Source organism: Centropristis striata, chromosome 16 (genome assembly GCF_030273125.1).
Source record: "Centropristis striata isolate RG_2023a ecotype Rhode Island chromosome 16, C.striata_1.0, whole genome shotgun sequence".
Classification (NCBI taxonomy): Eukaryota; Metazoa; Chordata; class Actinopteri; order Perciformes; family Serranidae; genus Centropristis; species Centropristis striata.
This window is the reverse complement of record NC_081532.1, coordinates 16,829,777-16,857,482: the sequence shown is the minus strand read 5'-3', so window position 1 is coordinate 16,857,482 and position 27,706 is coordinate 16,829,777. Positions and strand designations below refer to the sequence as shown.

The following is a 27,706-nucleotide window of genomic DNA, read 5'->3' as shown; positions in this document are numbered from 1 at the left end:
CATCGTATTCTGTTTTATTTATGTTTTATACAACGTCACAACTTTTTTTGCAATCTGGGTTGTAAATTGATACCCTTTAAGTAAAGATATTTATCTGAAACAGTTTGACTTTGACTTGATTTTTGGAATGTTTAAAGATGTTTTTTTTTCTTTCTTCCTCCCCAGACGGCGAACATTCGCGTCGCCAACTGCAACCTGCACAACCAGGCTGTGGGAGAAGGAATCAGCGCTGTGGTGCAGGACGTAAACATCCGGCAGTACATTGAACAGCAGCAGCACAGCGAGGCGACCAGGCTGCAGCCGGCTGGGCAGGGTCAAGGTCTTGGTCAGCCATTAGGTCTCGGTCAGCCCCCTTTGCTGCGACGCTCTGTCTGGCTGGAGGCCGGTTCAGTCAACCTGAACCTCATCACAGCAGACATCGCCCTGGCTGCTGACCACCCTGCCAAATGTGAAGTCCAGAGGCAATTTCTGGAGCTACATGACGCTCAGACCAAAAGGTAGAAAACCCACACACTGTCATTTGTTATTGACTTTTCCATGCTTTTCTCACATTGTGTGTGTGTGTGTGTGTGTGTGTGTGTGTGTGTCTGTGTGGTTTGTGTCTGTGTGGTTTGTGTCTGTGTGTGTCTGTGTGTCTGTGTGTGTGTGTCTGTGTGTCTGTGTGTGTGTGTCTGTGTGTCTGTGTGTGTGTGTCTGTGTGTCTGTGTGTGTCTGTGTGTGGCGGGGAAGGTTCTAGTTGTCGTCCCTCAGCTATCCCAGAGCAGCATTGTGGCATTTCATGTATATATCAGTGGCTCCAGTTGTTCAACACTGGTAATGTTAAAAACACTGTTTATATCAATGCAGAAACTTCTTTTCAGTGTGAAAATGACTCACTGGCTATATCACACCTCTGTATCATGACTCACTGATGCAGTCATGAGATGTTCAGCTCGTAATGTAAAGCAGGGCTTTTTCCAACAAAAGCAGATGAGTCATTTTCTGTCATGTACAGTCACCCAGCTCATGATACGTGATTATCTGCAGGTAGACTGCTGTGATAATGAATTCAACATAATTCAGGATCTCACAATTGGTCTGCAGGGAGCCAATTATGAGTACAGATGTTCTTGTCAAGCTTGTAATTGGACATGATGGTTTCTTATTAGTTTAACTAAATGTACTGTAGGTGAGTTATGAGAAATTGTAAAGTTTGCATCGATGTACATTTACGAGTCTGTAAGATTATACCAAAGCAGAAGTTCTGCAAAGCAGAAGAAACTTTGCTGAACAAATAAAGAGGGCATATATGATAATCAGATGTTGATGAAGAAAGGGAGACCAATGCAACATTTAATCTACAAGTGTCTGGTATGTCTGCAAGACTGGACAAAATCTTATAGACATATAGAAACTACAGTGTGTCAATCCAGGTTTATGCTCATCGTAGGGTCCCCGGTGCAAGAGAGTGTGGCCACAAGAAATACTGGTGGTCACGACAAAAACATTTTAGGAGAACCAGCACAAAATTTAGGAGCACCTTTTACATCATATTTTTCCATTGTAGCAGTATTGCTGATAAATGCTTTGGTAACAAAAAGATGATTTACTGAAATTTTCTTTTTGAGCGAAGAAATCACAAAGTACTATTGGTTAAACAAGGCTTACAGTGAATGGATTTGAGCTCTTATCCTGATTTATTCTTTTTCAATATTTTTTTTCTTTTTCATTACAAATGTGTTTCAGTTGTCAGTTTTAAAAAAAGAAAAAATAATGTCTCACTGGAAACATACCTAAAATGTTAGACAAATAAACCTATTCCTGACACAAAACTCACAATACTGAGTGAAGTTTAAAGAGTAAAGAACACAGATATCAGTCAGTATCAGTCATTCATCCTGTCCTCTGCTGATGCCTGCAGGCCAATTCATTTTTGAAATTCTTTGAAATCCACATTTAAGTGAGTCATTTGCAAGCTAAATCAAATAGTTTACAGGATATTCAGGCTTTGTTTTCATTAGAATATGTTCATCCAAATATTTCACAGTTTTCTGTAGAGGGATTGCATAAAAAGCAATAAAGTATGTCCATGAATGTTTGTAAAATATATATATTTCACAATTACTTTTTCCTAGAAATTCGGGAGATGCATGTTCTATGGTTGTTCTTATGGTTATTATTATTACTTTGGTTTTTATTCACTTTCTTTCAGCAACCCCAGTACCCCAAATCCGTTTTTTTTTTTTTTTTTTTGTGCATTCTTCCTCATTCTCTTTGATTACCTCTTCCTTTTCCCTGTCCTCCTCAGACTCTGGTTCCTGTGGCCAGAGGAGGCTGGCATTCGCAACAAGCGCAGCAGGAACCGCTGCGGCTGCCTCGGAGGCTGCAGGTTCTTCGGCGGTACCAACATGGGCCTGGACTTCTTCAAGCTGGAGGAGCTGACACCGTCGTCCTCGTCTGCGTTCTCTTCTTCCAGCACCGATGCAGACATGTCTTACGGCCAGTCTTTGCTACAGCCAGCAGAGTGGATTATTACCAAGGAAACGCCCAAAGTGGATGGTAGGCATTTGCAAAGATTTATTATAGATTTCCTTTTACTCCGGAGAGTTGCTTGAGGGTTTTTTTTGTACATCCCCAAGCAAAATGGAGAATAGTTAGTATCCATAATGTAAAATAATTTTTTAAAACAGCTACTGATTTAATACAGGAACCACTGGGAGTGATACTGGAAGTCTTATTTTGGGGTTAATTGCATAGGCATTTTTGATAATATAAGTAGTTTGTTGTTTCTGTAATATTTTATGGGAAGGAACATTTGGTGTAGAGAAACAGACAAAACACAATTTATTGTGTTTTTGCATCTTAAAAATAAATAAATAAATAATATATATATATATATATATATATATATATATATATATATATATATATATATATATATATTACCCTCTGGGGAAACAATAGGTGTATTTATAAATAAATACCTTAAATAAATAAAAAATAAAAAAGTAAATTAAAAACAAATTAAAATAAAAAGTTAATAAAATAAACAGCAATAATGGCAGTAATAAAATGTATAGTAATTCAATTCTGATAAATATAAAAAAAAGAAAATACTACTAGTACTACATTCAGTCATCTAATAAGTATGAAGGTTAGGGACAATATATTAATCTTTTCATCATGATCTTGTCTGGCCTATTCATGATGTTAAACTTAGTGAGACCATCTCCCTCTAAAATATGAAAAGTGTAAAATAATGATTGTAACATACATATACAGTCAAAAAAAAATCTGGAAGTATCAACAGTTACTAAAAACAATGTATTTTTTTTTTTCAGGGAAAGTTGTTGGACTGAAGACGGGCACACACTCGCCCTGTCTGCCTCCTGAGCTGCCGGAACGACGCGGTCAGCAACACCTCAGTCTCCAGGTGCCCCAGCGCTCCCACAGCTCCGCATCCTCCTCAGAAGAAAATAGTTCCTCTAGTGCTGCATTGCCTCTGCTGGCCGGAGAGAGAGACACTCCCTCGCCAAGCACAGAAGAACGCATGTTCCCTGTGAACGGCAAAAGCCCTGCTGAGTGAGTAACATCATCATACAGTAAATATAAGCAGAGCATCTACAGAGCAGGGTTCGTACGGGTGCTTGAAATCCTTGAAAATGCTTGAATTTTAATGTTGAATTTCAAGGTTTGAAAAGTGCTTGGATTTTGGATTAAGTGCTTGTAAATGCTTGAAATTCTTACTGTATTTCTCTTGGAATCTGACCATAGATAACCGCATTTTCAGTGGAAAAAAATAAATAAACTGAATAGCCTATAGCCTATCTGAAATGAAGACCGATCCGCCTGCGTCTCGCCTGCGTCTTCTTGTTTCTGAGATGTTTCTTGTTTCCCTACCCTGTATCTTCTTACTGAAGGGAGTTTTTCAAATTCATAAAGGATGTGAGGGGTCCTGAAGTAGGCCCATTTGTGAGGCTTTCCTCCTAGTTTGGGTAGTGTATAGTTCCACGAGCTGCAGGTTGATTATTTTTGTGAGCTAACTTTTGCTCCTAGCCCCTAGATTCCCATACCAGTATGTTTTATGAGATTAGCAAACTACTTTTAGTTGTTAAAAGTTCAATACCATTGGTATCGGTGGCTGGTGGTATGGTTAAGTGAAATTACCCCTTTTAGTATCGAAGTACTCTAAAATCTAAAACACGCCATTAAAAGGTACTGGAAAAGCTTGAAAATGGACCGTGAAAGTCCTTGAAAAGTACTTGAATTTGACCACTGAAAAAGTGTACGAACCCTGACAGAAGGAAGAAGGATTTCTAGAGAGTGTGTCGTTATTCTTTTACTACAATCCTATCAGTCAGTGATGCCCCGCCATGTTATTTTCTCCTCTCTCTGTGCAGCACTCTGGGTGAGGTCCCAGAGGTCTCACCAGTGTCACCCAACAGCTCCCAGGACCGCTCCTCAGTGCGCTCGCCTCTCTGCTCCCCTCTCAAGCGCCAGTCCTCTGTCCACTCAGGTCGACTTGGCAGCACCAAGAGCCTGTCAGCCGCCGTCTTCACCGACAAGCCTCCGCCGGTTCTGTCCGGCGGCGTCCAGTTCAGCAGCGAGGTTTCCCGCAGCGACGAGAACGTTCTGGATTCACCGCGCCAGCGCAGGAGCTACGGCTCTTTCCCCTTCACACCGTCAGCAGACTCCAACACCTTCCACCAGTACCGATCCGCCGACTCCAGCATGTCCGTGGCCGACAGCGAGGCCTACTTCTCCGCCGCCGAGGACTTTGAGCCAATAAGCAGCGCTGACGAGGGTCCGGGGACGTACCCGGGTCGCAAGAAGAAGAGGAGGCAACAGATGCAGCAGCCACAGCAGCCCCCGTATCACATGGAGAACTACAGGTCAGCTTCAATGATAATGTGCTTTAAGAAACGGAGGGTGGAGTTTTTGGCAAATTGAGCTCAGCATCAGTGGAACTTACAAAAGTTCTCAAAGTTAAAGGGTTGTAAAAACTGAGAGGAGACCGTGCAGATGGTCAGATCAAGTACAAAGCTAAGCACGGGATTAAGGTGATGGTAGAGTCTAGACAGCTCACAGTAACATCAAAGAGTCTCTCATTTCTCATCTGTAGGAGCAGATGAATTAATGACCTGTCTAGCAAGTTCTGACTTTGCCAGATTGCTTGAAGTGTTACCCTTTCAAATAATGCTAAAGGGGCCATTCTGACAGATTTGTGATTTATGATTTACATTTTAAGATTGTGATGAAAGCAGGAATTCCCTTTTTTTTTCATAATCTCCAATTTGTCCGTTCCCTTATAGGAATGTTACTGTGATAGTCTTGTGAAAGAATTACAAGGTATTTAACGACATGTACTTGTAAGCCATTGCAGATTGGAGTGACAAACAGGCAGTAAACAATTTGGTCACATTACTTCTGATGACTCACACTGACATCTTTGCAATGATTGCGAAATGTCCTTATGGCACGATATGCAGGAATACATTAACTGTGTTATGGCATTTTTATGTTTAATACCCAACGAGTTTTGCATTTCATTGTGTTAAGCAACTTGCCCCGAAGCGAAACACGTTGCAGCTTTTTCATTTTATTACTTTGATTCGATCATTCAAGGATGGATGTGATCTGGAAGTGTTGTAGCAAATGAGATGTTTGATCCATGGGCAGCCACTTACTGCTGGTGTGTTTTTGCAAATTGGATTTCAGTCTTGCTCGGCAACTACCTTGTCATTTTTCTATTACCCCAAAATGTTTCTCACATTGATTTCAACACGCTTTTTGATTGATACAGCCTCCATACAAACACAAATAATCAATTCAGTCTCATGAAAAGCTTCAACAGGCACCAGCTTGTGGAAACACAAGGCTGCATTCAAGAACATGAACCTTTATACAGGAAAGACGTACGGTAGACCCTGTTTAGACCTTGTTTTCCAGCTGACCGTTTCTATTTTATTAGTGCCTACACTACTTCTACTAGAAGGTCAAAAGGATCAGCAGACAGTAATCACATCCACACTCCCGCCACTCAGCAGAATTCAACATGTCTCGCTCCATAGGGCAAAACAATAGACGGTGACGCAACAATTCATCCAACTTGTCAGAAAATGGGCAAGTTAGAGAGCACTGATTGGCTGTCCTCCAAACAACCACCACATCCTGAATTTATGATTTCCTTATTACTTTTTATGTCAGGGACGCATAAGAACACATCAGTGTTACACGTGGTCAAATGTAATCCAGATAGGGGTTTTCAATTTTATGGTCATGAGTCAATAACATTTTTGATATAAACTTTTCTTTTCAGCACTGAAGGCCAGCTATTGTTAGACTATTGAGTCGCGTTTTGTAAAGATGAACAGGTCAATGGTTTTATGACCCGATATGTCATTAATATGTCATTTACATTTTCAAATTATTTTTTTTAAAAAGATGGGCTACCTGGTATTAAGTATGCTGGGACAACTATACGGGTGCATCTCAATACAGTAGAATATCATGGAAAAGTCCATTTCCTGTAGTTCAAGTCAATTAGCCAACCAAGTTGTGTGTGTGTGTGTCTCTGTGTGTCTCTGTGTGTCTCTGTGTGTGTGTGTGTGTGTGTGTGTGTGTCGCTGTGTGTGTAAAAGCTTATTTTGGCCGATACTTCATTTAGAAGAATTTAAATCTTGACACCCCTAGTCCCAGACTGCCATGGCAAGTTGTTTGAGTGACTGGATCACAATGCATGTTGGTGGTTGTTAACACTTGTATTTAGCACTGTCCTCCTGTGATCCAACCAACCACGACGCATTTTAACATCAAGTGTAAACAGAGTCAGAATCTGGCCGGAATCTTGTTAAAAAGATGGTTGATGTTGCCATTTTTAACATCACTGCTGCTTTATTGCCATTAAAAGGAAATGTATGGGTAAATTTATAAAATTCACTGTCATTCACCTCTCCCCAGCCGGAGCTCCATCTACCACAGTGTTGAGGGACCCCTAACCTACGTTCTCAATGGAGAGCTGATCACTGAGCCACGTCCCCTGCCCATGCCTCCAATACTGCCCCCGCTGCCGCCCCAGCCCCTGCCCAGCCACACATCCCAGGCGTCCTTCGTCTCAGCTCTGGCCATGGAGGAGGAGAGCTCAGTGGAGGCGGAGAAGACGGCCGAACCCGGTCCTGTGACCCGCCAGCCCCACGTCATGGCATGCTACCAAAGTTACTTGGCTCACTACCAGGTAAAGCCTTAAAGTTAATCCATGTATGTGCAACTCCTGGGGTCCTTCAATAATCAAAACAGTTGCACTTGTGTGTGTAGTGTTATTTTACTCCTTATTATGCTTTTATGTAACCAGAAGCTGTGGTAATGCCTAGCCTGTTTATATTCACTTTTTCCAATTAAAACAACCTTTACTCTCTCTGCCAGGTCTCAAATTGGTCTGTCAAGCAGCCCACCAATAAGAGGACTTCAAAGTCTTCTCTGCACCGCCCCTTAGATTTGGACACACCCACCAGTGAGGAGAGCTCCGCCTCCTTTGACCAGCTCTCTGTTCCCAGCTTCAAGGTCTATACTTTACTATACAATAAAATAATATATACTACTACACACTGTAGACTGTATAAAATAAGTTGACATAGCCACCATGATGTCACAATTTTGAAGTTTGGCATTTTGGTGGAGCCAGAAGTTGGATGACAAAGCGGAGCTTATGCTCAAAGTTGCTTGCTAGCTTGGTTCAGTAAATTCATTGAAATGGTAGTTTTGCATTTTGCCAACTTTTTTAGCAAAAAAAAAAAGTTTTAAGACAGTACCCAAAAAACAATAAACTGCTTGAATACTTTCACAGATTGAGACCAAAAACTAATTTTGTAAACTGTTTTACTGAAGCGATAAATCAAGTGAGAAGTAGGGTCATTGTCTCACAGACTTCAATCCATCAACTTCTTTTTGCAACAAGCGGAGTCGCCCCCTGCTGGCCATTAGAAAGAATGCAGGTTTAAGGCTTAACCTTTCAGATCCAGAAGTTTTTCCCCTTGTGTGTAACATTTTTTGTACCTTCCAGGTGATAAAGCAGGGTCTCTCAGCCAGCTCTCTACTAGACAGAGGACTTCAGCTGATGGGGGACAACAACAGGTATTGTTTATACCCATTTGACCCAATGTCTTTACATTAAAACCCTATGCTTTTTTGGTCATGATCATTATCTCTTTATTCCTCCACAGTACACCATACACCCCGCTGGACAAGAGGGCCATGGAGAACACAGATGAGGACACAACGACTGATGACTGGACTCTGGAGCAGCCCTTAGCTCAGACCAGGACCACCGCCATCGTGGAGGTGAAGGGAGCCATTAATGTGGTGCTCACGCCCCTTGTGGCTGAATCCTTGGACAGGTAACTGACTCTGCTTTTTTTTAAAAAACTCTGTGATTGTTGTTTAACGTATTTCTATGTCCTGGTTTCTATTATTGTTAGTTTGTCTGTTTGGCGTGCTGCTTCATTGACCCAGACTCCCTTGAAACAATTTTTTCCAATCTCATTTTCAAGAACACGGTTTGAAAAATATGGTAACTCGGCCGACACAGTCAGTCTCACACTACACATTCTGAGTTAAGGGTTCTTTTAGCCTGAAGGTAAGACTTGACCTTAAGACACTTTATTCCCAATGCGTTCTGCGTTCTGCGTCTTGGATCTAAAATTCTGCTGACATTGCTTCAGAGTCTGGTTTCTCTTTTGGTTGTCTACCAGTGCGAATCATTAGCTTGCCAAGGGCTAACTGTGCTGGGTTCAGACTGTCCTCACAAGACTTTAGCTTTTGGCTAGTGCTGTGTGGAGACGGGTAAACTGTAGCTAGGAGGTTGAAGAGAGGCCAACCTCCAAGTTCTGATGAAACAGTTTGTGTTTGTGAATTCCCTCCTGTAAATACATGTGAAATAAACAACATATTTATAATCCTATGAAATTATAATGTTTTTATTACAGCTGTTTGTCTGTTTTGTCTGTTTCAGGTACATTGAATCCATGGTACACTTTGCCAGTATCCGTCATCCTGCAGCCATTCTGGATGACCTGCATGGTAAAGTCCTGAATGAAGCCTATCAGATCAGCAAGTCCACAGTCACTGAGTCCGTAAGTATAGTAGATATATATGCTGTTTTCTTTCACTATAATAAAGGTCTTTGAAAGTTGACATACAGCTTAAATGTACTATATGAAGCAATTCACATGTATAAATGACTTTGAATTGACAATGTGTCAACGGATTGTTAAGATTTGACTAATTTCCATGTAAAACACTGGGAACATTTTTGTTGGGAAATTGTAAAGGTTGATACATTTATGCCCCCTTGACTGTCTTCACCTGCCCTACAGCACCATCAGTGTTTAGGACGCTATAAAATCTGTTTTATTTTTCCCAGATTCGTTTTTATTTTGTCCCTAATTCTATGTTTTCTTTGTGAGTTCTTTGTTATACGATTCAAGCACATTTTAATCAGAAATAGTGTCTTATCATGTGATAAAATAATACAATATAAATATTAATCAAAAGATGTCATTCCTTTGATAATATCAAATATGTCACTAATTTAAGTGGTAACAGGAAGGATATTCTAAATGTTTTGAGGTTCGACAAAAATCAACTTTCCAATCTAAAAGTGTCTTTTGTCGCCCGATGACTGATGTCCTGCTGATTTGGATCTGAATCTACACAGAGTCAAACAGGCAAGCAGGAGCACAAGCTGTCCAAGACAGAGGGCACGACCCCTGGCTCCCTCAACATCACCCCCGGCCAAACAGACCTGTCCGTCAAACCGGATAATGTGAAAATCAAGGGCCTCCAAGCCAACGTCTCCATCCCCAAGGTAAGACCCGCGACCCCGAATAATGAGAGGCCAGCAGTGTGCTCCGACCAAGGGGGGTTCAAGAGCAAGCACAGAATCATGAGCTTTGCTGTGGATCAATTTAATTTCATTGAAACAATGAATATACAATACGCTCAGCATTTGTGTAGAATAATACCTTTATTAAATGTAGCATGTAGCATCACAACACTCTTCTACTATTATTCCCCTGAATGGAAGTGTAGTATAGATTTTTTTCTTGCCTTCTGTACAGCTTCATATAGATAAATACCAAAACAATCTCACATTTGGGGAAAAATAGCCCACACACAGTTTACTCATCTTTTTATTACTGTATTCATCCCTGTGGAGAAAAATTTAGTCTTTTTAAAGAGATCCATTATTTATGACCACAGCATCGCTTTTTAAATGTTATTTGTTAGAGAACAATATTTTTCAGCACAGTGGGGTTTAGTTTCTTTTTTGTTTTGTTCTCTCTCCCTGCAGGTGAACCTTTGCCTCCTGCAGGCTTCTGTAGAGGAGGGGTCACCGTCGTGCTCCAGTAAGTGTGTCACACATGTGTCTCTTGTGGCGCTGTGCTTCGACAGGATTGCCACCCAGTTCAGAATGAACAGGTAACGCCTCCACTACTCCTCAACTCATTATTTGTGTTTGTGTCTTTGTATTTGCGTGTACAATGACTAAGCTGTTTTAAATGTACAGCTGCATCTCAATAAATTAGAATATGATGCAAAAGTCAATTTCCAGTAGTTCAAGTCAAATAGCCCCAACCAAGTATTGAGTAATATAGATGGACATACTTTTCACAGCATTTCCATATTAAACATACTTATTAAAATTGGTCTTTTGTAACATTCAATTTTTTTTGAGACACTGAATTTTAGGTCTCCATTAAATTTAAGCCATAATCATTATAATTAGAAGAAATTAAATAAATTAAGACATGAAATGTTTCATTCTGTTTGTAATGGATCTATATAAAGTGTTATTTCCACTTTTTTAATTGAATTACTGACATGAATAAACTTTTCTATGATATTCTAATTTATTGAGATACACCTGTATATGCTTAGGGCAAATATACCTGCTGTACGTGCTTTAAAATGCCAGCAGACATGTTCAATTGTAGTAATTTAGATGCCATTTTTTTAAATTTGACTATGAGAACCAGTTCAGTAGGGTAATTTGGGAATAACAGATTTTTATTCACTAATTCTCATCTCCAAAAGTTGATGTGTTTTGTAAGAGTAATACATCAACAAATTACATTTCTTCGACCTGCCTAAAGCAGCCAAGCTCAAATATGAACTTCATTTTCTTTCCACTTTTCTCAGGGGCATTGTAGAGGAAACACCCAACACCACCGAGCACGGCCGGCCATCCGTCATGCTGGAGAAGTACGCCTCAGCCACCAAGATGCAGCCTCAGTCATCTGGCTCGCTGCGCTCCAACGCCGGCATCGAGAAAGGCAAAGAGATCGCCGCCAGGCTCAACATCCACCGTATCCACAGCCAGCTGCGAGGCCTCGACTCCACAGGTTGGTTCAGGAGGAGGGCAGCCCTATTTGATCCCTTGTGCTACTTTTTGAAGTGGTCCACTGACCTTTTAGATTATTAGTGCCTTTTTGTTTATATACTGTACTAGCTGCCCATACTAGGTCAAAAATGACATTCAAATATTCCTTATACTTATCCTTCCGTTTTTTTACTGTATTCAATTGAATGTAGTTTGACAAGAATTTGCAATTCTGTTTTTATTTAATACTGTTTTTGGATCATGGTTGTTCAAACTCAACAATTTATTGTACATTTTATGCGTCATAAAGTCTTTTTCAGATTTTTCTTTTGTTCTACCTAACCAATTTCCTGTGAAGATGTTTAACTGTAAACCTCCGAATAATTGTATTTTCTAACCGTTGAACTGTTTCTTCTCCTTTCATAGACATTGGCACATGTGCCATCACAGCCATCCCTTTCGAGAAGTCCAAAGTGCTGTTTGGCCTGGAGGAAATAGAAGAGTTTTCAATGGTGGATGAAACAGACGCCCAGGCCTCAGCAGATCTCAGCCGCGCCGCGTCGTCTCTTGAGAAATGGGGTTGGATCATGTTTGAATGCGGCATCGAGAACCTCACAGTCAAAGGTAAAAACACAGAGTAATCACTTAGACCAAGAGATATTATACGTTTATTATATAAAAGGGATTAAGGAAATGTGTGTGTACAGATTTGTGAATGTATAATGCTTTGTGTCACAGGGGGCCGTCAGTCAGGAGCCATTCTTTACAATTCATTTGGTGTGATGGGCCGTTCGGACACTGGGGGGAAGACGGGTATGTCCAAGTCCAACGGTTCCACCGGCTCTCAGACGGGCAGCGGTTACAGCACTGATGTCTCTGATGACAACCTGCCGCATGATGCTATCAGCCCTGCCTCTGATATCAATGAACACTCTGATTCAGATGACCAGGTGAGAAATGCTGAGGCCGCTTCTGTTCTTTAAAATATCCTCATCCTTGGGGTGTCTTGGTGGCACAGCTGGTAGAGCAGATACCATCGAAGCTTTGTCCTCGAGAGCAGAGGGTCCGGGTTCGAATCCGACTCAAAGCCCTTTTCCCGCATGTCTTCCCCTCTGTCTCCCCCTTTCACCCTGTATTCTCTGTCACAATGAAGCCTTAAAAATGGCCAAAAAATATCTTTAAAAAATAAACACCTGCATCCCTCACTCAGATATTTTTTGCTCAGGTTAAACAAAAACCACTTGTTTTCACAATCGTCCAACTCTCCGCAACCCTACCCAAACCTGAAGCTCTACAGTGTTTCTTTTATGAGCTGAACTCCAGTTAATTCTTGAATTTTTACTATTGCGTTTGAATGTCACAGTCCTTTGCAGAGTTAAGCTCCACATCTTCTTTTATCAGATTTTCATGAGGTCGACAAACACATAAAAGGCTTTTTATCTCTGCTGACGATGACCTCAAACTCTCCCTTATGTGACTGAGGACAAAATGAATTCTCTTTGAGACGATTTCTTTTTCATTATATCTGCGGCTGTTGGCTTACTCTGTTAAAATGTGACTTAGGGCAAGCTTACAAGCTCCTAAATGTCACAGAGAGTGCAGTTAGATGTGAATGTCTTAATAAAAGCTCTGTCTCATCTCTTTTTTTTTCATTATTATCTGTGTTTTGCCTCTCTTTGATTAGAATTTTAGGAATTGCTCACAAAAATTCAAAAGTTCCTTAAGACGTGTGTATCAAAAAGTTTTTTCTTCATCAGAGCGAGAAGAAAGAGATTAAAGTCATGAAACTAGAAAGGATCTAATCTGATTTAAAAAATAATCCAAATCAAATCTGTTATCAGGCTGACAGTGATGTGCTGTGGCTCCAGTTAAAGATAGCAGGAAATCTATTCCAAAGCAACAATACAGTAATGAATTCCCTCTTGTGCTCTCTTGTGCTCTGTAGGATGAAGGGGTGGAGTCAGACGACCTGAAGAAAGACCTCCCTCTCATGCCTCCACCACCTGACTCCAGCAGCATGAAACTAACCATCAGGGAGATCTGGTTCAGTTTTGCTGCTCCCACTAATGTGCGGTCACCTTCCCAGGCCATCTCCAGGTACGACTCCAGGTGATAAATATGGACCTTTTTTTTTACACACAAACTTTCACATATAGTTAGTCTATAATTTGTTCAAGAAACTGTTGAACACATTTAGACAAAAGTGACCACATGTCACTTTCATATGATCAATATTTAAAGGAATAGTTTAGATTTAACCCTCCTGTGGTTCTGAAATACATAAAATACATTTCAACTTTCATCATACATTTTTACGTGTTTTATATATTTTTATAGCACCTGTGGTCGTCGGGGTCAAATGACATTACACTGTTTTTAGGACATGTAGAAATGAATTATTAACGACTCTTTTCACCTTTTAAGGCAACTCATGGCCAACAAATTGTTATATCATTTTCATATTTTTTTCATTATTATTGGTCAATTTTAGTCAAATATACATGTAAAAATATAAAAAGTATTCAGGTTTCATTACTTTTTTCACTTGAAATGAGGCCTAATTTTGTATATTTGACTAAAATTGACCTATAATAATGGAAAAAACATTGGACGACACAAGGGTTAAGCAGGGTTGAATGATGTACTTATCGATAGTTGGAGAAGCAAGCAGGAGTACTGGCACAGAAGCTTAGCAACTTACTGCTGTGGACTGCGGCCGCCAGACAGACCTGTTTAACTTTAAGCCGGTACTACTTTAAGCTCTCTTCAAAGCCACCAGACTCCATTCACAAAAACAGTATTTTTTCCCAAACCTTTTAATTCACCAAAGTCACACAATTACATGAACAAATTAACCAATCCATGAATGGTAGACCAGAAAGTATCTGGTTCTGTGAGGTAAAATTACTTAGTCTGGCGGTTTTGAAGACATCATAAATAACACACTGACTATGGATAAGTACCTCTTACAACCCCACTTCTAAAAACCAGACAATCTCTTTAAGTGCCAGTGGTGTGGCAGTGATATTAAATTAAATATTATTTACTCAAGAGGTTTTTTATTAAAATTCTTGCCAGCCAATTTTAAAAAAACTTTTATGCCCCCTGGCAACTGTTTGCGTTAGCAACTCTGGTGCTAATGCCGACCTGTCAGCAAGTGTTATAGTGTGGATCTAACATTTATTAGAAGTCAACTAAATCAGTTGCAACACACTTCTTGTGTTTCCTGTTCAGAATAAAGGAACAGAAATCAATTCTTTACCAACTTGTGATAAAACATGGCAAAATGTTGACGTCATGGTTATTTACTACATAGAGCAATGTATCTGAAACTACCGGTAGTTTTTTTTAATTTAATTTTTTTAAACAATATGTTTATTGATTTTCACAGCACACAGTGAAAAACAAACAAACACAAAACCCCACACTGAGCTATACTACACTACAACTCGGCTCACAGACACAGAGAAAAATACATATCGACAGATGATTCAGAAATTATATAGATACAAAAACAAATGACAGTTAAGCACCCCACATGTTCCTGTCCTATGTAAATCCTCGTGGGAGTTTTTATTCTATCCTCTGACTGTTGTGTTCACAGGCAGTTGAATCTGCTCAGCACAGCCACACCTGCCATTGGAGCCTGGTTGGTTCCCATTGACCAGCTGAAATCTTCTCTACGCAAACTGGACATGGAGGGCACGCTGCGAGTTTGTGCTGTTATGGGCTGCATCATGACTGAAGCCCTTGAGGTGAGCAAGAAACCCAAGCGAATGTCCACTGTCCTTTTATTGCATCATGAATGAACATTGTATGAAACTAGCCTTTTAACCTGTTACTATTCAGAAGCCGAAGAAAAGATAAGACAGGTTTTTTTTCTTCTGAAGGGAAATTTTAGGACTATACTGAAAATAATGATATCATATGAAACTAGAAGATGTAATATCTTATCTATAGAGCCCATGCATGTTAGGATACCTTGTCGGAAAGTTGTTGAAAAAACGTTGCAAAGTTAGGCTATTTTGGCGATTTTCAAAGTGGTCATGTGACCTCTGACGTCATGCTATGTGAAGGCTCTCTGTGTTCCTACAAGTCTCCTCTTTACACACATGCCTACTTTATGTTGATAACATGCAGAACAACATAGTTTTTCTCATGTAGCACACATGAACCATTTCCGCCTACAGTATTTGAATATTTGTGCATACTGAGGTCCTTAAACAGGCTTTTAATTACATAAACTGGGTATTGCTGGAAAGCTGGGACTCGTGGATTCAATGAGCCCATGTGGATTCATGTGGGATGATGTATGTCATCAGTAGTAGCTAGTTCATTGCAGTGAGGGCATTTCTTGAGTCTCAACCCCTCTGTATAAAATTAAACTTTTATGTTTTGTGAAACTTTGCAACCATAAACTAGAGACCTAGAGCATTCAGAGGATGTGCAGCTTTCCCAGGTATATTGACAATAAGGGTGTTTCTCAGAAGTTTGAAGAACAGAAGTGCTTGTCATCCAATCGCTGAAAATACAGAAATATCTAAAATGACCAAAGTTTTTGAACCCAAATCACAGCATGGATTCTTCTATGTTTTTCTAAAGGTCATGGCATATTGATGTTATATTCTGGGGGGCTTTTCTGACCATTTTTATCCATTCTTGGTATGAATAAAATTGCATTATTGAGCACCAAATGTGTGTAGCAAAATGGTATCAACCCAAAAATTGCTGCAACAACTTATGGGACATAGTTGAACATGGACTGGGGCCGGATTCACCTTGCTATCTCCCCCACAACATCCACTGCCTGCAACCACCAAAAAGGTCTTTGAATGGTAAGAGGTTAACACCTTGTAAATGCAACATGTGTCTAACACTTTTGTCATTCCTTGACAGAAAAAAAGCATCCACATCCCCATCAGGAGCAAGTACAACCGTGTGACCAAACGAGCTCGCTACCTGCACGAGAATCCCTCCTGTATGCTGTGTAACATCCTTCACCGCTACCTGCAGCAGGCTGACTACTCCGTCATTGAGGAGGCCACCATGGTACTTCCTCAGTCTATTCTTTTCTATTCCCTAACAATCAGGAAACTCTCCAACTTGACCATGTGTAATTAGATGGCTACTAAAACTGATATTGTCTCATTTGGACTCAGGTTGACAGAAATAACTGCCAATTATTTTAAGTGGTCTTAAGTGCTCTTGGCTCAGCTTCACTATTTTAATGAATCCCTTCCCGGTGGCATTAATCCAGTTCTTTCCTCTTCTCCTTTCCATCCCAGAATGATGGCGTTCCAGCACTGGTGACTTTAAAGAAGGGTCTGGTTGCTTTGGCCAGACAATGGATGAAATTTATAGTGGTAACTCAGGGCTTCAAAGCAATTGGTCTGATGAGGCCCAATCAGCTTGCCAAACCCAAGGAGCCTCAGCAGAGTCTGGGTGAGACCATCTTGGGCCTGGACAACGGCGCCGCACTGCAGAGTGACACCAGCGCAGACGGAGCTGAATTTGAATTTGACGCAGGTGGGAACTTACAGCTTTCAGTGTGCTAATACTATTATGACCCCCCAATCTGTTAGCACAGATGGACTGTGAAACTCCTCACCACTACTTCTCAGTGTTTGCACAGATATAAATAGACTGTTATCACTCAGCAGAAAGGTGATTTACGATATAAACATAAAGTATAGTATGAATGTTCAGACGTTACTCTTGCAGCAGTCACATGGTTCTTCTAGGAGTTTTATTTGATGTAATTATTGTGAAGCCACAGTGAGTGAACACACCATGTTGCTGGAGGGAGCATGCAGTCGTCCCCCGCCAAAAGAAGCCAACTCCGGTCCTGTCAGCGGAGTGGAGATCATGAGGAAGCTGTCCAAGTCCCACACACACAACGAGTCTGCACTCAGGATAAAGGTACAACTTTAATTATTAGTTTGCTCCTTCATGTCCCAGTTATCTGCTGTAAGGATTGCATAGTTATACCTAACAATATATGCAATGTATACATACTTATACACATTTCTTGGCCCCCATTTACCATTCTCTCCATTACTTTATGGTATAATCTGCATTTTATAGCTGCAATCAGCAGCTCATCTGAAGGAACTGTTGGTTATGGACCAACGTTTAGCTTATGTCTCGATGCAAAGTCACAACAAGGATTTATGACTCTGTAATTGACCAATCTGACACAAAAACAGTGTAACAAAAAGGTGCATAGTTTCTAAATGGATTCACATTTCGCAACCAAACACATGAACTGTTTGTCATCATCACACTCTTTTATTTGTGTGGTTTAGCCCAACCCTCATTCATAACTCAAAATTCACATCCTCAGAGTTCTTTGTGATGTCTTCAACTGGCTTGTTCTGTCCAACCATCTGTATGAACCCCAAAGCCATTTTTGCTGAAGAAAATACCCTCTTAATGAATTATCAAGCTAGCTGCCAATTAGTGTTTTGTTGATTAATGGAAGGATTGGACTAATCGTTTCGTCTCTACACATCTCTATACCTGTACCTGTACTTTCTCACACTGTCTGTATATAGTATATAAGTTTCCTCCACCCAGCCTACTCGTCCAGTGAGAGACAGTTTCACAGAAAAAGATGAGAGTTTCCAAGTACATGAAAAAATTCCATTGTGGCAACAACTTTTTAAAAGGACATACTTTGTAGCAGCTAGGATGTGTTGGCAAGGGTTATTTCACTTTTCCCCTAAGGAGGAGGATTACATAGTGAGCCATCAGAGAAACAACACTGATATATTCTTGTTTGGGGAATACTCTTTCACCTTTTTCTGGAGGGCATGAACACTACAAAAATGGCTTTTTTTTGCCAGAATGTCAAAAATTCAGTAGCTCCAGTTGCTCAAATGTGAATATTTGCTGGTTTTTAGTAAGCCCAGCTTCACACATGCATGTTTATCCCTGAAATTTTCAGGAACATTTCCTGAATGGGGTCATGTGTGAATGGGAACTGGGAAATCTATACCGCCAATTTCCACAAGGCTGTGTTGTGAATGACAACAGTAACAGTGCAGATTTTGTCAGAAGGATGTTTTTTCATGTTTTTGGTATGAGGGAATCAATTACAAGACTCCACTAATGTATTTTATTTTGCAAGTCCTTCTTCTTTGTCTTTCTCTTCTTCTTCTTCAAAACAAGAAACAGCCGTTGATAACATTTTACATTTTATAAACAAAATGTGTACTCAATTGCTAAACGAAATATATACCAGATGTATCAGTAATGACAGTTATAAGTTGCAGCTTTGAAAAACACTAGTTGATACTTTACTGAAAGTGACATTTTGCTGCAGACTGTTTAGTCCTGATGATGGTGTGAAGGTGATTTCACTGTTAGAGAGCCACGAGGGATCAGAGCTGCCACTGAGCAGAGATATATCCACACACATTTATATATATATATTTATAATCTCAGGGTCTGCTATTCAGCTTTGTTGTTGAAAACCTTGTATTACCTCAGCCACTGCACTATTTCCACAATGGATGTTGGTCGTCACCGTGTATCAACTCATCTTTGAAATGTGAAAGCCACAGGCAGTTGGTATAGCGTGGACACAATCTGTACATTTGTCATACCCAGGGCTCCCATCCATACCAGTCGCTGAGCTACACCAGCGGTGACACAGCAGCTGACTCACCCGCCCACGTGAGCCGCGCGGGCCTGCCAGCTAAGGACAGCCCCAGGAAGGAGAGCCTCCTGAGTAATCTGACAGGCAGCTTTCGGAGTCTGCACAACCTGCTGGAGGGCATGCCCCAGAGGAACGAGCCGTCTGCCGCCGCCGCCGCAGCCAAGAGCAGCTCCCTCACTCGCACAGGTACTCACGCCCGGACCACTGTTGCATTGCACTGCCGCTTACCACAGAATGATGTTCCATCGGTTACCACATGTCTTCTTGTCATTTTTGCTGCAAGGCTGACCTCTATTGTCCAATAATGTGAATAAAAAAAGATGGATCAACAGCTTGGTTTCTTTTGAGCTCATGCCCTCAGTGAATGTATATACAGCATCATTGTGAAATGGGTTATTTACCTTATTTCACACTGTCAACATTAAGCAGCCTGCAGCACCTGCTGCATGGTTCCCAAGGGTCCTTGAAATCCTTGCAAGTTTTTAAAATTCAGGAAGAAGAAAATCAAGGCCTTGACAGTTTTTGAAAATAGACATACTAGACTAGAAAGTGCTTGAATGTACAACCCAGATTCCCAAAAAATTGGACCACGTGGAAACCATTAAAAACAACAGAATGCTTCAAATTCAGAATAAGTGTATCCAGTTTATTTACAAAAATACAAGTTTCCCAGTTATTGAATTTGGGTCACAGAGGATTTGCAATTCATGCATTCTGTTTTAATTATGTTGTTTATAAAGTCCTAACTCTTCTGAAATCAGAGTTGTTGTATATTTTGCACCAGAATAGAAATTGAAAAATATAGAAAGAATAAATACAAAGTTCTTTTTTTAACGTTATATTTGTAAATAAGCTACGTTCCAATGCCTGCAGTCACTTTAATGTTGCATGCACCACCTGCCTCGAAAGAGTGCTACATGCCCTTAACACTGGGCATCATGATAGACGATATATTGTTGTGGGGTGGTCTTATGGGCTACCCCAGTATACCCCTGATATCATTTTAACTAATCAAACTGTGATGATGTGTTCAAATTCAAAATGTTTAGAACAATTATTCAATATTTAGGCATTGTGTGCTCTTGGTGCACATTTGTATAGACTCTAGTAGTATCTCTTAATTCTAACAAATTATCTTTTACCTTGGGTTTTTGTGGGTCCATTAGTTAATACAATCAGAACTGATACTTTTTAAGTACACAGTGATTACCATTAGGGCCACTGGTTTAAATCCTGATTTTTAGCTCTGCGGCTGATGGCTGTTAGTATCATCCATTGATCCAGCCCGGTGTAATAAAGCACAATTGAGAAAAGTTGACACATTCAAGCCTCTCTCTCTTTTAAATTGTTTTCTTTTAGCTTCTGTAAGGCCTACTAGTTCTCATTATAAACATTTTTATTGTTGTAACTGTTATAAACCTTAAACCATGTCTCAAACTAGCCTTGTAGGGTCCTTGAATCAAAAGGAATCTATGTTCAAGAATGTAGAGGAACCTTGTTTCATGAAAGCAGAAATACTAAATCCAAACTTTTGCAAAAATGTTACAATCCTTCTTGATGTCTTCTCTGTCTTTGAATTTACATTAACCACATGTGCCTTGATGATGCAAGATAATAGTGATCCATGAACAGCAGTTGGTGTCTGTGTGATGTTCAGGTTTTTTTTTGTTCTGTGATGTAATGCACGCTCAATCTTTCTTCTGGGTTTTAGGAAACAGTTTAGGAACAGACATGCTGACGGAGCACCCGCTGCTGTCGGAGCCCTCCTCTGTCAGCTTTTACAACTGGATGTCCAACGCTGTGGGCAACAGGACGGGGGCTGTAGCTCAGGACTCCCCAGTTAACCGCTCCCAGCACAACAGCCTGCAGACAGGTCAGACTTTGTTTACAATGGAGGAGAAATCCTCATTGTATATTTGTTAAAAATCAAATTACGTTAATAAATGTTTTCTTATAATGCTGTTCGAATGATGCTAATTAACACTGTAACGATTCACCGTGTGAAGTAGCTATACGGGATTAGACTTCAGTTAAATGTCCATATAATGTTGCTGTTTTACTAGACCCGCTGGATTCTCCCGACAACCACTACCAGTACCAACCACTTTCAACAGTTAACAGTCCAGAAGGAGGTCAGGGGTTGTTGCTCAGTGTTGTGCTGATGGTGCTGGTGTACTAGTTAGCTACCTAGCGGTTAGTTTAATAGTCACCTAGAACTCTGTGTCAATCTGTCCCACAGAAAAACCTGGAAACATGTAAGTTGTTGGTGTGTTAATAAGCCAAACTTAATTAATACTTGAGAGAAATTGATTAGACATCAATTTACTACTGTATATTGTGAGTTAAAGCCACAATGTATAGATTTTTCTGTGATTATAGCATGAAACAAATTATTCTGATGGTATTATTTTTAATTGAATAGGTAGACAAACTGGGCATTTCTAAGCAACCAAAATATTAGTTAACTTTCATAAACTGACACTGTAAAAGGGTCAAAGTTCTTAAACATAAACAAGCCTTATTGTCTGTTTTACTGTAAATGGAGCCAGTATTTACAAAATGAGCATCATGCTGTTTTGAAAAAGACTTATTAAGTAATTAAGACCATAAACTCATGAGAGAAGTGTTGTTTGAGGTAATGAATCAAGTGAGAAGCAGGGTTATTTTCTCATAGACTTCTATACAATCTAACTTCTTTTTGCCGCCAGTGCAGTCGCCCCCTGCTGGCCGTTAGAAAGAATGCAGGTTAAAGTAATTTTCTCATTGGCTTGACTTTTCAGAGCTATAAAGCTATCTCCACTACTGACTTCTACGTTCGCCCTCTGACATGTCTTTAAAAATTGGCTTAATAATATAAAATATATTTGATATCAAAAGAGGGAAGGAGTCCCTTGTATCTATGCTACAGGCCTGCAGCAGTGCTACTGTGATGGATAGTTCAAGTCATGTTGTTTCCTCGCTGTTCCTGTTCACATTATGAAAGAACCAGAGCATGTTAGTGGAGTTAAGCAACCTGACGTCTTTGTTCATCCCTCACAGCGCTGCTCCTTCCCACCCTTGGTTCATCTGTACTCCCACTCATCTCCCGAGTTCCAAACAGCTGCACTCTGCACTCGTTCCACCCTCCCTCAATAGTAGTTTATTACTTGAAATCACCCACTTGAGCTCTGAAAAGATACATCTCACCTTCACAATTTAGCCGAGCACTTCTGATTGTGTGAAAGGCTGGATTTGTGCCGAAGACGATAAGCTTTGTCGTTATCTAATCACCCAGGTGTCAGTCAATGACAGCACAGCAAATTAGCTCCAGCAGCTCCTCACAAACACATTAAGAGGATGTGATGTGGCTGTTTAGAGTTCCAAATTGTGCATAAAATGGCTATAAAGTTCCTCTTAACGCTCCCTGTAATGTGATGGTTGCTTTTTATTTAATTCACTCCAACGTCTTTGTTATGAGGAGGCGGAGTGGTAAAGTGTTTCACCGTAAAGACTCTACTCACTCACAGCTGCTTATACTTATACGTCCGTTATTATAGTGCCACTGAGGTGCTGCTCTGCTCACATGCTCTGGTGTAAACTGTAGCTCCCAGGACCCGTCTGGTTTAACACCACATGAATCCCAAACCTCTCTTCAACACCTTTAGGTGGGACCTGTAATCTACCCACAATCCCCTCAGCATCAGACTTCAACACAGTGCTGTCCAGCGACCAGAACACCCTGGATGGGACCCACTCCCAGCACTCCCAGCACAGCACCAGCCAGGACGACATGGCCGACATCGAGGAGGGCAACCAGTGTCCGGCTGCTGTTCAACTGGCCGATGCTCAGGTGCTGTTTTTAAAAAAAAAAAGTAACAATATTATTATACATTTTTCACTTTCACAAGTAAAGGGTGGTTACATAATATGGTTCACAGAAATAAAAAGCTAAACAAGTATATATATATATATATCAGCTCAGATCTGTATAAATAATACATGGGGTTACAGTAATAATGTGTAGTATGAGCAGTCAAGAAAATCCCTGCAGCATGATATTAGAGACATCAGGCTCTACATAATTCAAATAGGGTTCCCACACTTTATAGAATTGGTCTGTTTTTGAATGCAATATACATGTAAGGTACTCTAATGGCACTAGATCAAATACCACTCTTTGCCAGCTTTTAACAGTTGGTACTTTTTCATTAATCCACTGCAATAAAATATTCTTCCTCGCTGCATAGGTAAGAATACAATACAACCTCTTATTATGTTTGGATGTTATGCTCAGGTGCTGTTAATACACCAGTTGGCATGATTAACATGATGAAATCTGTGATTATTTTAATATAGCAAGCATTAACCTTGCAGAATAAATTAGATTAAAATACATCAATTTGCAAATGATGTAATGTCACCTATGCCAATGATCTGGTTTCCAACATGTCCTGGAAAGCCTGAAAAAAAGTTGACCAGTTTTCAGTTGACCAAGCCTGTTTTTTGCTGAAAAATGATTCTGACATTCTCCTGCTTTCTGTCTAAACTTTTACCAGGCAGGGAATGAACATGATTTTTCCAGCTTCTTTAAAAACTCTTGAATTTTGTTATTGTTTTAAAATAAAGTCATGAAACATGTATATAAATAAAATACATCAATTTACAAATGAACCTGGAACAAGTTGACTGGTTTTCCAGTAATGGAAAAGTGAATAATGGGAAAAGTAAAATATTCTGGAAAATATTGTTTTGTCCTGGAAAATTATTCCATAACATTCTACTTTTTTCCTTTAGAATCAGAAGGAACTAATACGCCGTCCATCACACCTTCCCTAAATGGATAACATTACAATCTTAAAGCAAAGGATAATATTAATGTTCAAATGGTAATATATGAGTAATATAAGGCTAAGGCTAGAATGTGTAAATCATGTGTACTTTAAAGTTATATTGTGAACATTTTAATTTAAGTTCCTCTCAAGACATTCCTCTCAAAAACAGGGCTGTTTTGACTACCACTCTGACCCAACGTTGTAATATTGCAACAATTATAAAACAAGCTCTAAATAAAATGTAGGGCATATTTTCCTCTAGACACTGTAATAACCACACAAAAAAAAATATTCAAAGCATTTTACTTACTTGAATCCGATGAATCCAGTCCAGTAAATTAAAGGGATGTTGCTCGATCAAAAAATTGGAGGTTGTGTGACTTCTTGACCTGAGGGCGGGCCTTATATACAAATGTTGGATCCAATTGCATTGTGAGTACAACCAATAGGATCCAATGATCATGTTAATTTGGTTGAACCAAAAAAACAAAAAAAACACTAGGTCTTCCAGGGTTAAATAGGCTGTTCTCAGTTATGTTGTAGAAATGCTGTGAAATCAAGCTCAAGTCACATCACATAGTAGCACATGCAGGTTGGATGACATCTCAACTTAGGCGGTCAAAACTACAAGTTATGTCCATTACATTATCCTTCAAATGCATTAATTAGTCACTGCTGACTGCTAACTGTGGTAATTTTTTTTGGTTCATAGATTAACATTCCTTTCTTCCAAATTTGTTTGGGTTGAGTAATGTTAAATGGTGCGCATGTTTGGTTCAGCTGATGTGCTCGCTAGCTTGATCTTCCCTGCAAATCTTAACCGAAAACAGCCTGCAAAATGATCCATAGAAAAGAGTGGGAACCTTGATAATGTCACTAATGCCATGTTAAAAAACAATCCATATCTCTGGTGCAGATTAAACACTTAATGAGCATTTAGCCTGGTTTAGTGTGTTCACATGATTCATGAATATTTCTCCATCTGCAGGGCTCATCGTTTGGTTAACACACCACCTCCACAAACACCTGTCTTCATTCTTTGCCTTGATATCTTTTTCCCACCCTCAGGTTGTTTTCAAGCCTTTGCTGAGCTACACAGGCATCCAGGCCCAAGACACCACTCCTCTTAGTTACAAGATGTATTTTGGAGAGCACCTGTCTTTTTCTGGCAACCTGGAGTGTCTCAGAGCAGACATCGTGGACTCTGACACCTCCAAAGAGCGGAAAAACAAAAGATCCAGGAGGTAAAATAAATCATAGCCATAAAACAACATCAAAATGATGAGGACATTAATTTCCATTTTTTTTCTTACATGATGATTTCACATTATCTGTCTATCTGTATCTTTAGACAAGGCATGGTGAACCTCCCTCCGCTGGAGTTCAAACCCGCGCTTCTGATCGAGACATTCAGCCTGAACGCGGTGGTGATGGAGAAGTCGACGAGCGCTCCGCAGGGCCCCACCGCCGCTCCTCTCTCCTTCCACGACCTCAACCGCCGCCACTACAACACATTCCACTGCGACTTCACCACAGCCTGTCAAGCCATCAGCCAGCGTGTCGACATGGCCCTGGTGCGCCTCATCCACCAGTTCAGCACCATGATCGACGACATCAAAGCCACGCAGACCGATATCAAGCTGAGCCGCTACACCGCCGGCTCCGCCTCCCCGACTCCCACCTTCAAGGCGCGGCCGTACCGACACTTCAGGTCCTCTGACTTCAGCCGCAGCTCCCGGGGAAGCCTGAACGGGGCGGGGCGCAGCGGGACCCAAACCCTCAAGAGCAAGAGAGGGGTGGGTGGAGGGGGAGCAGGTGGAGGAGGAGCAGGCGTTGCTGGGGGTTTACCACCTAACGGGCCTCCATCAGGCATGGACACGCTGGGGAGGAGGGAGCCTCGAGGACGCAGCTCACTGGGACGGTCAGAGCGACGCACCTCCAAGGTAACGGATATTTTTATACTTTTAAGGAAGTTGACAACACAAAAATCAGGACCTTTTACTTTAAAAAAGTAATTTCAGTCATCATGTCAATCATCTTTTCAGTAAGATTGCATTGCTAAGAAACGGCCTGTTTTCATATTGAATGTGTAGACCAGAGGTCATCGACTACATTTGTCTAAGGGAAATAACTTTTCTAAGCTTTTCTTTTCTGTCGGGGCTGGAAAAGTTAGGCCAATGACTAACTAAGTAGGCTATCATTGTGTAATATTGGCCCTTTTCTTACAAAATTTACGTTTTTTATTAGCCTGTATCGGTGTGGACAGACTCCATAATTATTACATCATATTATCTAGAAAAAGCTCTCATACCTGCAGTTCACTGAGGAGAAAATCTGTGTCTAAGAAAGGCAGTTCTGATTCAAGGGAGGAACAAAAAATCAACTTTTACGCATTTTTGTCTATATCCTCACTGCGCTGTGCGTCTGATGTATGACTGTCTGTAATGTCACTACGATGTTTTTTTTAAATAAACAAATCAAATTTCTTGCCCCCTTCTCACTCCCTCTACCCCTCCCTGCAGTTCTCCTGCTCATAGAACTGAGGTCACAGTAATTACCGTAACTAACTGCAGAATACAGGGGAAACACCTGGAGGTTTTTTTTCTTCAGCGTTAATTGTACTGTTTGGCTAATATTTTCTAAATTAATGAATATTCTCTGGGCTGGATTGGGCACCATTTGGCGATCAGTGGTGTAGACTTTCAGCCTCGACAGCATAAACGAATTGGGTCCAAGTTTGTTTCTGTCAGATGATATTGGACTTTTTTCCCCTTTATTTGGGATCACATTACAGCAGGAGAACCACACATTTAGTCTTAGTCAGCTGCTTTTACAGAATAATCTATTTTCAGTTTTACTTTAAAATAATAGAACGAAGAAATAGAACATTGGGTGTTTTTTTTATTTTTTATTTGCGATACATAAATTAATAAATTTCCCAAATTTTCTCAAATGTTGTTTCCCTCATGGAGAAATTGATTATTTCCCTTACAAAGATGTCATTATTAATTTAATTAATTTCCCACTTTCAACACCCAAAGCAGGCCATTTCAAAGTCTCAGAGCCAAATTGCCGTTTTAATCTACAACTTGGAACAGCCAGTACCTGCCCGAGGACTTCAATTTCTTAGATTTCTTTGAAATAGTGGTAAATGGTCTCCATTATCCCTCAGTGGTCCACCTGTATGTACCTTCGAATATGATCAGTAAAATCACCATTTCATTCTGAAACTGTCATTTTCCACACACAAACCCTAGAGGGAGCCAGTACATAATAAGATTTTCTCACTGAACCAGTGTCAGCTGGTAACAGAGTGCTTTAATCAGTCACAGTTTTCAGACAGAAGGTGAAAAAAATAGAAATTTCTCTGTAAATCTGTATGGGCTTCAAATTTCTTACCAGGAAAGGCTTTTTTTTCCCTTTCTTCTTTTTTTGGGACAGCAGTGTATATTACAGGCAATCTATCAGGACAGTTTTATTTCCTCTACTGTCTACATGTTCTTCCAAATATGTAAGAACTGTTGGGAGGTAAAGTGTGCAGACAAGAGCAATGAAAAAAATATGTCAGGTTTTCAGAAAACAGAATAAAAATCAATGAGGTTTGCTAGAATAAAGTAATAATACAGGTTTGTTCAATACTTCCTAAAATTGACCATTAGTGTCTAACATATTTGACCCTTGGTTTAGAAGTAAAAAAAAAACATTTTTCAGAAATCAAAGACAAAAAGTTAGTTCACACTAGAGAGATGATGCATTTCCTCTGGAATTTACACACATGCAGCCATTTGATTGGGAAAAATATTTTTTTTTTTGCCTTTTGGAAAATCTGGAACGAGAACTCTAATTTGAAATACCGAAAAATATTCTTGGTATGGGATC

The 27,706-nt window shown here is 40.2% G+C and overlaps 1 protein-coding gene across 1 annotated transcript in view; it reads left to right on the top strand.

The window, feature by feature from the left end:
• The window catches only part of kiaa1109 (KIAA1109 ortholog), a 106,496-nt gene that overhangs the window by 30,359 nt on the left and 48,431 nt on the right, over positions 1 to 27,706 (top strand). The window contains exons 25-48 of the mRNA XM_059352715.1: positions 166 to 497; positions 2,288 to 2,538; positions 3,321 to 3,561; positions 4,380 to 4,871; positions 6,940 to 7,213; positions 7,402 to 7,539; positions 8,039 to 8,109; positions 8,199 to 8,372; positions 8,987 to 9,107; positions 9,692 to 9,841; positions 10,328 to 10,455; positions 11,176 to 11,378; positions 11,783 to 11,980; positions 12,095 to 12,306; positions 13,302 to 13,453; positions 14,961 to 15,111; positions 16,253 to 16,405; positions 16,642 to 16,882; positions 17,127 to 17,275; positions 18,968 to 19,202; positions 20,728 to 20,889; positions 22,661 to 22,845; positions 24,896 to 25,071; positions 25,179 to 25,770. Coding sequence (XP_059208698.1) covers positions 166 to 497; positions 2,288 to 2,538; positions 3,321 to 3,561; positions 4,380 to 4,871; positions 6,940 to 7,213; positions 7,402 to 7,539; positions 8,039 to 8,109; positions 8,199 to 8,372; positions 8,987 to 9,107; positions 9,692 to 9,841; positions 10,328 to 10,455; positions 11,176 to 11,378; positions 11,783 to 11,980; positions 12,095 to 12,306; positions 13,302 to 13,453; positions 14,961 to 15,111; positions 16,253 to 16,405; positions 16,642 to 16,882; positions 17,127 to 17,275; positions 18,968 to 19,202; positions 20,728 to 20,889; positions 22,661 to 22,845; positions 24,896 to 25,071; positions 25,179 to 25,770 — 5,181 coding nt within the window. The remainder of the gene's footprint in view (positions 1 to 165; positions 498 to 2,287; positions 2,539 to 3,320; positions 3,562 to 4,379; positions 4,872 to 6,939; positions 7,214 to 7,401; positions 7,540 to 8,038; positions 8,110 to 8,198; positions 8,373 to 8,986; positions 9,108 to 9,691; positions 9,842 to 10,327; positions 10,456 to 11,175; positions 11,379 to 11,782; positions 11,981 to 12,094; positions 12,307 to 13,301; positions 13,454 to 14,960; positions 15,112 to 16,252; positions 16,406 to 16,641; positions 16,883 to 17,126; positions 17,276 to 18,967; positions 19,203 to 20,727; positions 20,890 to 22,660; positions 22,846 to 24,895; positions 25,072 to 25,178; positions 25,771 to 27,706) is intronic.